This window comes from Eumetopias jubatus, unplaced genomic scaffold, assembly GCF_037043125.1.
Source record: "Eumetopias jubatus isolate StellerSeaLion01/CBP00866 unplaced genomic scaffold, mEumJub1_p1.0 scaffold_17, whole genome shotgun sequence".
NCBI lineage: Eukaryota > Metazoa > Chordata > Mammalia > Carnivora > Otariidae > Eumetopias > Eumetopias jubatus.
In genome coordinates, this window is record NW_028274823.1 from 20,038,022 (window position 1) to 20,050,808 (window position 12,787).

The following is a 12,787-nucleotide window of genomic DNA, read 5'->3' on the forward strand; positions in this document are numbered from 1 at the left end:
ACCTCACAGGGGAAGGTGAGGGCAGGGCTCAAAGAGATAATACATGGGGGAAAAAAGTGCTTAAAACCAAAAAGCTCAAAGTAGAGTCCTTTCCTGATCTGGTAAACTGAGGTTCACACAGTTGAAGCACCTTGTCCAAGCTCATCAAAGCAGAACGAGGTAAAACCAAGGTAGCACCAGCACCCTCCCATCTGGACTAGGTCACATGGTTGTCGATGGTTCCGTTTTCCCGTTCTTCCTCACACCGGACTGTGAGCTCCTCGGCCAGCTTGCTATGTCTTTACCCACGGTGCCTGACCCAGTTCCTGCCCCCAGTGGGCACTCAGCAAACACGTGCTGAATACAGACCGTGATCATCTGACTCTTTAACCCATGGTGTTTGTACCACCCCAAACAATTTCCCACAGGAAGGTACTACGGTGCCTTAGTACCTTAAAAAGCTGAGTACTCCTGCTAATCCTAATTCGAATCTTACAACAACATCTCATTTAGAGACCGAAGATCCACTGGGAATTTAGTGCAGAAATTCAATTCTAGCCTCCAGGGGAGAATCCAGGAGAATAGAAACTTTGGCTGCATACAGAATGAGATGGGATCTTTCATTTGTCTGAGAAAAGCAACATGCTTTCATTCCCCAGGGGAAAATAAAAATGCCAGGTTCTGCTAGAATTGTTGGCAAAAGAACTTCAGAAGCAATATTGCAAGCAAAGCAGAATCAAGGCTTTGGCAACATTACCATCTACACATGTAGACTTGTCAGAATGCTACTCCTAGCTAGCAACAACCACTGAGCCTTTGTCTCCTGCCTTCAATCTTGAAGGCAAATTCAAGGTTGTAGGTCTTGAACAAAATGGACCCTCAGTAAATGTGGGATAAGCTGAAGCAAACTGGTAGGGCCCTATTACGATGGGACAGTAGACAGCACAAAATAAGAAGTAGATTTGAATACAAATATAGCAATTTAATTACAATAAATCCAAATGGACTAAGGGCTCCAGTTAATTGAACTTCTTGCAAACCATGAAGAAGACACAATCTAAAGAAAAGCATGGGCAAATGACCTTAAAAGAAACGTTCCACTACAAAAGATCCAAATGGAATGGCCAATGAACATAGGAAAAAGGGATCACATCAATTAATAATCAGGAAAATAAAAAAATAAAACCATGATGGGGTGCCTGGGTGGCTCAGTTGGTTAAGTATCCGACTCTTGGTTTCTGCTCAGGTCATGATCTCAGGGTCTTGAGATGGAGCCTCATGTCAGGCTCTCTGCTCAGTGGGGAATCTGCTTCTCTCCTCCTTCTCCTCCTCCCCCCACTCATGTGTGTGCTCTTTCTAAAATAAATAAATAAATCTTAAAAAAAAAAAGAAAAGAAAAAGAAAACCATGATAAACCAATATACTCTCCCAGATAGACAAAAATTAAAAAGTCATATAACAAAATGTTAGTAACAATGCATACCACTGCAAACTCTTACACGAGTAGGAATGTAAATCTGGGACAACTAATTTTGAAAAGGGCTTGCTAGTAAAGTTCAGGGCAAGCATGCCTTGAGATGTAGCAACCCCACTCCTAATTATGTGTGTGCCCCTAGTTATATGCTTGTGTACATATGTACCAGGATAGCATGTTCAAGAATGTTTATAGTAACTTGTCCCTAATACCCTAAAACTGGAAACAGCCCAAATGTCCATCAACAGCAGAAGGTATAAATAAATTCATAGCCATACAACGGAAATTTATGTAACAGTGAAAATAAATAGACACACCCAGCACGGATGGCAGATGTTGAATGAAAGAACACAAAGAGTGGAATTCCATTCATGTAAAGTTCAAAATTAGGCAAAACTAAATGATAATGTTAAGGGAGGCAGAAATGGGTTGTAGAACTATAAGGAAAAGCAAAGAAAAGATCATCCTCAAAGTCAGGAGAGTGGAGAGGGCGGGGTGCAGCTTGACGAGGGACTCAAAGGGACTTCTGGGTGCCGCTGGTGTTGTATTTCTTGACTTTGGTGGTGGTTTTATGGGATCTATGGGATTTCAACCATTACTACTTAAAGAAAAATTTTAAGTATTTATTTATTTATTTGAGGAGTGGGGGAAGCAGAGGGGGAGGGACAAGCGGACTCCACACTGAGCACAGAGCCTAACGAGGGGCTTGAGATCATTACCTGAACCTAAATCAAGAGTCGGAGGCCTAACCAACTGAGCCACCCCGGTACCCCCATTATTACTTTTTAAACTATACAGTACATAATTAGTCATTTTTCTGAATAAAGTAAGGAAGAAAGGAAAGAAAAGAAAAAAGAGAGAAATGCAGAACAAGCTAAAACAGAAACAAAAGCCCTATTTGGAATTATCTGAATTCATCCCTGACAGTCATTCTGACAATGGCCAATTCAGTCATGTGCTGCCTAGAAGGATTTCTATGGGGCTTAAGACATAATCATAGAGGACAGAGGAGAGAATAAGAGATCAAGGTGGAGTGGTGATGAGACAGGAAGAAAAAGTTACTGAAGATCTCTATGGATAGAGAAGGAGGTTATACTTAGAGGTTTATGCTTGGAGCTCCCACCTCTGAAATGCAATCACCTTTCCCTTCTTCCTTCATCCTTCCAAAGACTTCCCTTGTAAAATCCTCTTTGGATCCCATGTAGCTAGTCATCCTGTCTCCAGCATCCTTTTGCATTTTGTACTTACCTCAATAAGCATTTTTCTTGCATGTTGTAAAGGTTGGCCTTCCCATGTGATACTCCCAAAGGCAGTAGGTAATCCTTGGATGTTTTCCTGTCCTCTCCTTCCTGCCAGCACCTAGGCCAGTGCCCCACAAGGAGACACTCAGCTGATGCTGCTGAATGACTAAACAATGAGAGAATGCTTTACCTTCAGCTGTAATTCCTTGTATCTCTTGGACATCCGAATGAGCAACTTCTCACCATTGATCACAGCAGATTTTTCTTGGTAATACTGGACCATGGCCTGGGCAGCTTCTGTGTAAGCCATCTCTAAAAAGGCCTAGGGAAAAATGGAAGGACATAAGCTGAAGTTGACTTGAATGGTCTTTTGTTGTTGTTGGGGGGGAAGGGGCCGAGGGAGAGGGGGAGAGAGAGAATCTTGAGCAGGCTCCACACCCAGCACAGAGCCTGACGAGGGTCAGATCATGACCTGAGCTGAAATCAAGAGTCAGACGCTTAACCCGCTGAGCCACCCAGGCACCCCTGACTTGAATGGTCTTAAACAAAATTCAATACTATGTGTAATTCCATGTCTATGAAGTTCAAGATAGGCAAAATGAATCAATGCTGATAGAAGTTAGAGCTGAGCTTCCCTCTAGGGCGGGGGTGGGGTTCTGACTGGGTGGGGCATGCGGAAACCTTCTGAGGTTCTCTGGAAATGTTCTCTATCCTGAGCTTCATGGTAATTACATGGGTGTACACATGTAGAAAATTAATGGAGTTGTATACTTAAGACTAGTACACTTTAGAGTGTGTATTTTATACCTCAATAGAAAGAAAAAAGATCAGTACAAGAAGCTGTCTTTGATCCCATCTGTTCAAAGAGACCTATTTATTAACTTCACCCAAAGAGCTCATTATGAGATGGCCCCTCTCCTGATTCCCCTGATTACCAATAATTCGTAAATTATGTGTATCCATCCTGGGCTGCATCATGCCCCAGGAGCCCTCCTGGGATGGGAGGATCCATTAACCCACAGTTCCCTGAGACTCTGTAGTGGGGAGAGCAAGTCTATTGTATAAGTGACCTTGGGCTGATCCTTGCAAAATGTGTTATTTTGTTACAATGAGGGCAGGAGACAGAGACCCAGCCATGGGTCTTTGAGCTCTCACTTTTTTTGCAAAGAAAGAAAAATACTAAACAACCCAGGGGCTCCCAAGGCTTGAAAGAAGGCATGGCTTTTTGAGTTACAGAAAGAAGAAAACCCTCAGTTATAGCTCTACAGCGTTTTCCCTCTTTATTTAACTGTTCTGATAAAACACAAGAAAATGGGCTTTTGCATTCAATCAGTGTCTCCAGAGAGTGTCTAAATAGACTATTTTCACTGACCCGCTAGTTTACCCCAGTAGCTGCTGTGGCGGATTCATCCTGTTACCATTGCTTAGATTTGTTTGGTTTGTACTATATGGACAGCGCACAGTCCTTCGATGTTGAAAAGGGAAAGTGGTCTGTGACAAGGGAGCCCTCACTGCGAGCCCCTACACTCCCAGTTCCTTGAACCGAGTGGGCTAACCAAGCTCGTCTTCCGTCCTTCCCTCAAATCTGTTTCTGAATTTCAGAGATGCTTTTCCCTGCTGTCACAGTCTATGGCAGATATGTGAGAGATGAAGAAGTCAAGATTCTTTAGGGTTTTATTTCAGATCCTGCCACCCAGCTTTCCAAGTGCCTCTTGCTTGATGCAAACATTTTAGCACCTCCAGCTCTCAACTGTCAAATGGGAATAATACTAATTCAGGGAATCTCACTGCATTAATGTTACAAGCTGAATTTTGTACATTTACCCAAAATAGAATTCTGAGCAGTCAGAACAAAGGGACTAAGGGAGTAGTCTAAGCCCACGTTGATGGAGGAAGACCACCGATGATCTGATGTGGCTCAGAGTCTCTCAAGTTCATGCATTAATTAAGAAAAGAACTTCCCGGGGCGCCTGAGTGGCTCAGATGGTTAAGCATCTGCCTTCAGCTCAGGTCATGATCTCAGTGTCCTGAGATCCCACATCCCGCTCTCTGCTCAGCGGGGCATCTGCCTCTCCCTCTGTGCTCACATGTGCTCTCTCTCTCAAATAAATAAGTCAATAAAATGTTTAAAAAAAAAAAGAAAAGAACTTCCCGGGGAGCCTGGATGGCTCAGCCAGTTGTGCCCGACTCTTGGTTTTGGCTCAGGTCATGATCTCAAGGTGGTGGGACTGAGCCCCGCATCAGGCTTTGTGCGCAGTGTGAAGTCCACTTGAGATTCTTTCCCTCTCCCTCCCTCTGTGCCCCTCCCCTTGCTCACACACTTTCTAAATAAATAAATAAATAAATAAATAAATAAATAAATAAATAAAATCTTAAAAAAGAAAAGAATGTCTATGTCTGCTCCTTTGGTTCACAAAGTAAAAATATTTATTAACAGTAAAAGATAAAATATTCTTATTCCTGACCATTTCTCTGTATAGACTCCTCCTTTGACTTTAGAAGCAAAGACAGCCATATATATTAACCCTCAAGTTCTCACTCAACCCACACGGGTTAAGGGTTCTTTGTCCTTTAGACTTACCAGGCACCCATCAATTCCCACCCACTCTCCTGCTACAAGACCCAAGGGCCTCAGATGCTAACACCAAAGATCTGTGAAAACATCTGTTCAGTCAGTTGTTGGCTCGCTCCAAATCCAAGCTCTCAGATACGAGATGCTTAGACGGTAAAACAGTCGCATTAGCTCAGGGGGTTCGTAACACAGTGAAAAGACTCAAGTCCATGGGTTTCTATCTTGGGGGCCAGTTAGTTTATCTATGTTAATGAGTCCCTCATTCCAAAGTATCTCCTTCCCTCCAGGCAACTCACAGAGGCCTGTACCCATTACAAGGAGGGTAAGCGAGACAGGGTAAACAAAACACCACCGCCAAACAAAAACCTCTGTGCTGTACCAACAAGAGGCCCAGCTGTGTATTACCTCTTTATTTTAAGAAAACTTTTTTTTTAAGATTTTATTTATTTATTTGAGAGCGAGAGAGAGCAGAGCAGGAGGGAGGGGCAGAGAGAGAAGCAGGCTCCCCACTGAGCAGGGAGCCCAATATGGGGCTTGACTCTGGGACCCTGGGATCATGACCTGAGCTGAAGGCAGCCATTTAACCAACTGAGCCACCTAGGAGCCCCAAGAATACCTTCTTTAAAAAAAAAAAGATTCCATTTATTTATTTGTCAGAGGGAGAGAGCGCACAAGCCGGGGGAGCGGCGGGCAGAGGGAGAAGCAGACTCCCCGCTGAGCAAGGAGCCCACTGTGGGACTCGATCCCAGGGTCCTGAGATCATGACCTGAGCCGAGGGCAGACGCTTAACTGACTGAGCCACCCAGGCACCCCCCAAGAATAGCTTCTTTAAAAAAAAATTATATAGTTCCCTCCACCAATGTGTGGTCTATCTGGTATGTGTGGAAGTGCCCAGACCTACCTGATTAGTGGACTTCATGAGGATGTAATTAGTGACCTTTCCAAAGGGCAGCCCCAGGTTAATGACGTCATTCTCCGTGCAGCTTCCTTCAGGGAGATTGCAGATATGCACCACGCGGCCAGCCCCCGTTTTCCGCTGTGCAAACTAATGGGAACAGAGGGCTGTGGCTAGTCTTCAAAATACACTTCCCTCTGGCCTTCTGTCCCCAGATGTTCCTAATGACCATCTTCACCCCAATAATGATTGCAAAAGGATAACTTATGAAATTAGTGCAGGAAAAGAATCCATTCCCAGACATGTATATCAATTTTATGCCACCCCATTACAGAAAAGATTTGCAACATTTTACTGAGCAATCACATCCAGACTGTCAGAGATGTGGTGGAAGGCTGTACAACTATGATCTCTTGACATTAAGAGCAATATTTAATAAAACTTAAAGTACAGATAGCCCATGATCTTGCCATCCCACTTTTGGAAATCTATCCTACAGAAATAAATGCACCAATATATAGACACCTATGTTCAAGGACACTGCAGTTATTTATAAGGTGGCAAAAAATTCTGGAAACAGGCTGTGTGTCCAAGAATAGGGGAATGTTTGAGTAAATGATGGTTCAAGCATACAATGTAAGACGACAGACCCATTAAAAGGCAGAGGTAAATGAACCGATAAGGAATAATTTTAAGATAGTTAAGCAAAAAAAAAAAAAAAACAAGTTGCCAGAAAACATGTGTAGGACAATGCCTTTTTTGTTAAACAAAACAAAAAATCAGCACATGAGAAAGAGACACATCAAGCAAGTGTTGTAAAGTTTTGATCATTGTTGGAACTCGGGGTTAGATCATACTAGTCTGTACTGTTCTGTACGTTTGAAATTTTTCATAATGAAAAATTTTTCAAGGATATTAGCACAGACAGAGAAAGGCAGGCAGGGGAGGATACCTATCAACTTGTCAACACTAGTTATCTTCAAAGAGCAGAACTGGAAAGAAGTAGGAGGAAAGAGGTTTTTAACATTTTTCTCATATACCTCATATTGTGTGACTACAGAAAAAAAAAGCACAGCAAGGATTTGTGGGAACCTTACATATAGACATCCACGACAACCTGTGGTTTAGGGCAGTGGCTTTCACAACTGTGTTAGCCTTGAATCCTCTCCTCAAATACAAGCTTGCTCACCAGCCCAACATATTCCACAAATAAGAGGAGACAAACCCCGGGGTCTGGACAAACCTCGGGGTCCAGCCCCCTGCCGCCGCCACCAGCCAGCAGCTCCAAAGGACCTCTGAGGAGCATAGTTGGGAAGCCAAGACTCGGGCCTAATCAAAGCTCTGGGAGGAAGTGCATCTCTTTTGTCTGTGCAAACCTTAATCAGCCTGGAGTCTCTGGGAGGTTCAAGAATTAGTACCCAGAAGCCAATCCAGTGTGGAAGAGAAGGATGCAATTTTCCAAACCTGAAACATGGTCTAATAGCATAGCCCACATCTGCATAATCACCATATTCTATGATAAAGTGAACTTCAACATCTAATTATATTTGATGTGGGTCTCGTCCCTCGCGAGGGCTAATATTTGGGTAATTCTATCACAAAAGCCCTCATTTGTCTCATCCGGGCTGAGGACAATTAAGAGTCAGTAAGAATTTCCTTTTATGGCTCAGCCCTGAATTGGAGAAACCCAAATGCCCCTTGCAGACCTCCCCCGCACGATGTCCAGAGGTCAAGCACTTTCCCAAAAAGGAACAGGATTGAGCGTTAAGGCCCAGGCAGCTCCCAGCGCATCCCTGCACCTCCAAGGAGTGCAAACAGAGCTCTTCGTAAGCTCTGAGACTTTGCATCTGAGTCTGGCTAACAAGAACTGAACTCTTCTCCAGGATGACTGTCTCTGTCTCTCCTTTAGGGTGAACGGGCCACACAAAGACCACAGACCCAGCTGAGCTCTGAGGCAGGGCAAAGTGGCTGGTCCTCAGAGTTCATCAACAGGCAGGCCGAGCTGGGTGCTCTGCCTGGCCTCCTCCAAGCAAGCCCACTTCTGCCCCATGTGACACTGCTGTGGTCGGCCTGAGCTAACTCGTGCTTGGACGACAGGGCAGACACACAAAACCACGGGGCCATTTTGGGCTGCTCCCTGCTCCTTGCCTGTCTGGTTGCCTAGTGACCGGCATGAAGGCCAGCACCTCTGTCACTGTCTCCTCCAGGCTGGAAAAAGCTGCCCACAAAGCTTGTACCCGAGCTGCTGGGCGGTGGAACAGGCCTCCTGAAGAGTAAGCACCCCCTCAGCTGCCAGTCACCAAAGCGCAAGAGGAATTCATGCTGTGGACACTGTTCGGTCCTAAAATGAATGGGTCTCAGTTAAGGTTTACTCTCAAGTTTTAAAAATATATTTCATGAGCACTTTCTTCCCCTAAGATTTTTAATCAGAAATAAAAGTTGGATTTTATCGATTCCCTTGTTGTCACTTAATATCGCATCATCATGAGACTTTTAGTAGCCTCCCAGTTACTTATACTAATTTGGAGCTTCTCAACTGGTAATGGGGCCCATGGGTCTGCACTTGACTGACTCAAGGTGGAGGCCAAGGACCTCCAGTGAACCACCAGCGGCTTCTTCACCTCAACCGGTTTACTTCCATTTCTCATTTTCTGAAGTGACCCATGAAATGAAAATCTTGAGGACTGAAAAATCTTGAGAATCGCCATATTAATGGTTTGTTTGTGTTGTGTCTGGCTTCAGGGCAAGTGAGAAACCCTATCTGGTTAGGAAAAAACAAAACAAAACATTTTTTGTGTTATATTCTTTTGCAAATATTTGATTTAGGATAGTTTGGTCTATGTTCTTTTCTGTCATAAATCTAAAATACCTTTTCATTAAACTCAGTTAGGTTCAAAATCATATTTGATTCATAACAGGTGTCCAGTTATATGCATAATCATTCTAATCTATTCTTGAGACCGTTTATATAAATGCAGCTATTATTTGCTTTATGCCCTATGGCGGATCCACACAATGAGGCAGAAAAAGGGAGGGAGGAGAGCCAAACAGGGAGAGGAAGGGAGAAGGAGGTCTTCAGGTGAACAGCTAGAGTAAAATTTGTCCCCAGGGGGCACAGAGGACCCTGAGTGCCTTTGAGCATGCCGTAAGATGCTATACACTAATTCCCAGCCTGGGTTTTCTAATGAGTCCTTAAGGGTCTTTGAAGGTAATAGTATTTCAAAGGAGGGTCATGATTTTTGACATTTAAAAAACCTGAGTTGAGTCTTTATTCTAGCAATATGGTAACCCTGGTTAGATCTTAGGCTGATGCGAAATTCTGAATGGTTATGTCTGTGGTTTTGATTAATAAAAACGGGTAACTAGTTAATTACTCACTAATATAAGTACTTTCTTTGGCAGATACAGTACTTTTCCAAACATGGCATGCAGGGCAGTGGCTGCTTGAGGACGGTAGGAGTAGATGATGAAGGGGTTGGGCTGTAAGAAGCGTGGGGTTTCCAGATGTAGTGGGAAACAGGGGACTTGGATCCGAGTGCCAGCCTGGCCACTGGTTGGGTGCATGACAGGGAAAAACTCATTTTCCTCTCTGAGCCTCAGTCTCCCAATGTCTGGAATGAGGGAGGTAACCTATACATAGAGAATCCTTTCCAGATGTGAAATATCTGTGTTTGTGTGCTTCCAAATTCTATAATTCCACTCCTCCCAGAAGACTTACCCAGCTAAACCCTAGGATCTAGGACAATGATAACCTTCCCCAACTGTGCTGGGCATAAGCAGGAAACATGTGTCTTTCCCACCAGCTGTCCCAGTGAATGTAATGTTTTGCCCTCCCTCTCTATGGGATCAGCTGGTTTCAGCATATGCATTCGTTCACAAGCATGTTCATCCTGCAGACGTGCCTATGTTGGGGGTGGTCTTATCTTTATGGGACTGAAGATAAGTTCCAAGCAGTGAGCACCTTGCTGAAGAGCCCTGCCACTCCCTGAATGACTCTGTGTCTGTAGCGCCTAGAAGAGGTGAGATGATATATTGGGATGAACTAAAGAGGCAGGTCTGGTGCCTCCCTGAGGACAGACACACACCAAGTCTGGGCCGTAAGTTCTCCAGGGACCAGGGCCAGGGCAGTGAGAGCATCAGACAGACCTGGATCTGCGTCTACTCCCCAGTGACTAACCCTGGGGAAGTTTCTTAATTTCTCCAAGCCTGAGTTTGCTTATCTATAAAACAGGGAAAATAAAAATTGATTCCACAGGACTCTTTAGAAGACAAAAATGCTATAAAGTATACAAATTGCCTTGGTGCAATGCCTGGCATCCAGCAGGCTCCTTAAAATATATATGTCTCTTTCATTCCCCCAACAGTTAAAGGATATGCTATGATGGTCCCCGACTGAGAAAAAAAATGCAACTGTACTGTGATTATGTAAGAGAAAGTCCGTGTTCTTTTTTTTTTTTTTATGATTTTATTTATTTATTTGACAGAGAGAGACACAGCGAGAGAGGGAACACAAACAGGAGGAGAGGGAGAGGGAGAAGCAGGCTTTCCGCTGAGCTGGGAACCCAATGTGGGGCTCGATCCCAGGACCCTGGGACCATGACCTGAGCTGAAGGCGGACGCTTAATGGCTGAGCCACGCAGGCACCCCGAGAAAGTCTGTGTTCTTAAGAAATTCATGCTGACGTAGTTAGGGGTGAAGAGGTACAATGTCTCCAGTGGTTCAGAAAAAAAACATGCATAAATGATTAGACGGATGGATGGATGAATAGACAGATAGATTGAGATGGATGAACAGAAGGACAAGAGAGAGAGATAGACAGAGAATGATAAACAGACCAAAATGTAAAGGAGTAGTGAATCTGGGCAAAAGATATACCTTTATGGCAACTTTTGTGTAAATCTGAAATATATTAAAAGTTACAAAAACTACACTTTAAAAGATGTGTATTAAGTGTATATGTGCTCTGGGGCAGAAGAGTAGATGTATTTAGAGAGAATCATTTAAGACTTCACCAACTTGACTTTTTGATGCGCTGTGTTGACGTCCCACCCACTGCTCTGCCTGTAAGGCACACATGCGACAGGTGCATCTGTAACTGTCAGCCCAAAGTCAAATCTCTAAGAGAGCTAAGGTGTCAGGGGTTGTAACCAAAGTCCTGACTACTAACCTAAAGGGACAGTCATCCTTTCCCAGCCTGGGGGCCACTTCAGTCAGCCTGCAGGCCTTCTCAGACCTGGAATGCCCCCATTGCAATGGCCTGGGCTGGCCATTTTCACACGCCAGAGTCACTTACTTAAAACCAGATGCTGCTTCTAATGGTTCACATGGCTGGGTCCCAGGCCTTTCAACTCAATCTTTTATAAATGGATGGAAATGTGAAAGCAGCAAACAGACTGTGTAGGAACTTTCTGAGACCTTTCCATGCCCTCTGATGCAGGTGGGAACAGGCTTCACAGATGAGTTCAAAGAAGAGACTCAGTTCAATAACTCACAAAGTTGCAATAAAAATGTGACTTAGGGCAAAGGGCCTGCTGAATGAGAGCAGTCTCTCCAAGTCCTTCCTAGGGCGACAAAGTGTAGATTGGATCTTATTCAATAAGCAATTTCTGTGTTCCAGCCTGATCTCCTTCAGGTGTGACCCTAATTTCACCTGACACAGTCTCTGGTTTTGTGCTAAACACACCTGAGGACAGACACAGGGCAAATATTTATTCCTTGTGGTGTGGATTTTGAACATACTATGCAGATAGCAAATGGGCATGCGTTGCATAGCTATGGATGTTAGTTTAACTTGGAGGGGAGACACAGATATCTTTATTGACACTTCCATATATTTTATAAAGCACACTAGCTTTGACTTTAAGTACATCTACTCTTATTGGTGCCAGACCTGCCTACAGGTCTTGGGTGGTTCACCTGCCAAGTAACTTCAATACCCCTGTAAACTTTGGAGTCACAGAATCTTACACTCTGATGCCTAGGAGAAACTAACTGTGGACAACTAAACAGTGGTTGATTTGTGATTACAACTCTGGTCTTGCTGAAAAATCGCTCATTCACAAACTTGATAAATCAAGGTAAAGGCATTCAATAGATGGTGTTACAGCATAAGATTGGGTTTTATGTTCAGATATGGAAAGACGTCTAGACACCAATTAAAATACATATTGAAAAAACCAAGTTGCACAATATTATACGGCATTTTCTGATGTTTGCAAAAATACATACTTTTTCTAATTAAACATGCACACGTACACTAGCTAGAGATGAACAGTATAAGACATTTATTGTCAGCTTTCCCTGTAGAGCTGAATTTTCTCTTTTTTATATTTCTGTTACTGTTTGGATTTTTTATACTATGTTTGTACTACTTTTGCAACAAGAAAAAATACTTAAGATTTGTAAAAAGAAAAGGAAAAAAACCCCAGAAAACAAAAGCGACTCAGGTATCCTGTTTCCCCCTCGCTCTTTGCTCGCTTTGAAAATGCACAAGGTGACCCCCACCCAGGGACCAAGAGCAAGGACAGAGCTGGAGGGGCGGAGGAGGGGCAGGTATCCTTTGCCACATCAGTTACTGCTCTTCACGCGTTCTGCAAGTCAGGAGACCAGGGTGCTCTGGGCCATGG

At 43.8% G+C, this 12,787-nt stretch overlaps 1 protein-coding gene across 2 annotated transcripts in view; it reads right to left on the bottom strand.

The window, feature by feature from the left end:
- The window catches only part of RBM20 (RNA binding motif protein 20), a 181,201-nt gene that overhangs the window by 26,647 nt on the left and 141,767 nt on the right, over positions 1-12,787 (bottom strand). For both annotated transcript variants that reach the window (XM_028091998.1, XM_088019822.1), the window contains exons 6-7: positions 6,168-6,311; positions 2,885-3,016 (exon numbers count right to left, since the gene is read on the bottom strand). In XM_028091998.1, the coding sequence (XP_027947799.1) occupies positions 2,885-3,016; positions 6,168-6,311 (276 nt within the window). The remainder of the gene's footprint in view (positions 1-2,884; positions 3,017-6,167; positions 6,312-12,787) is intronic.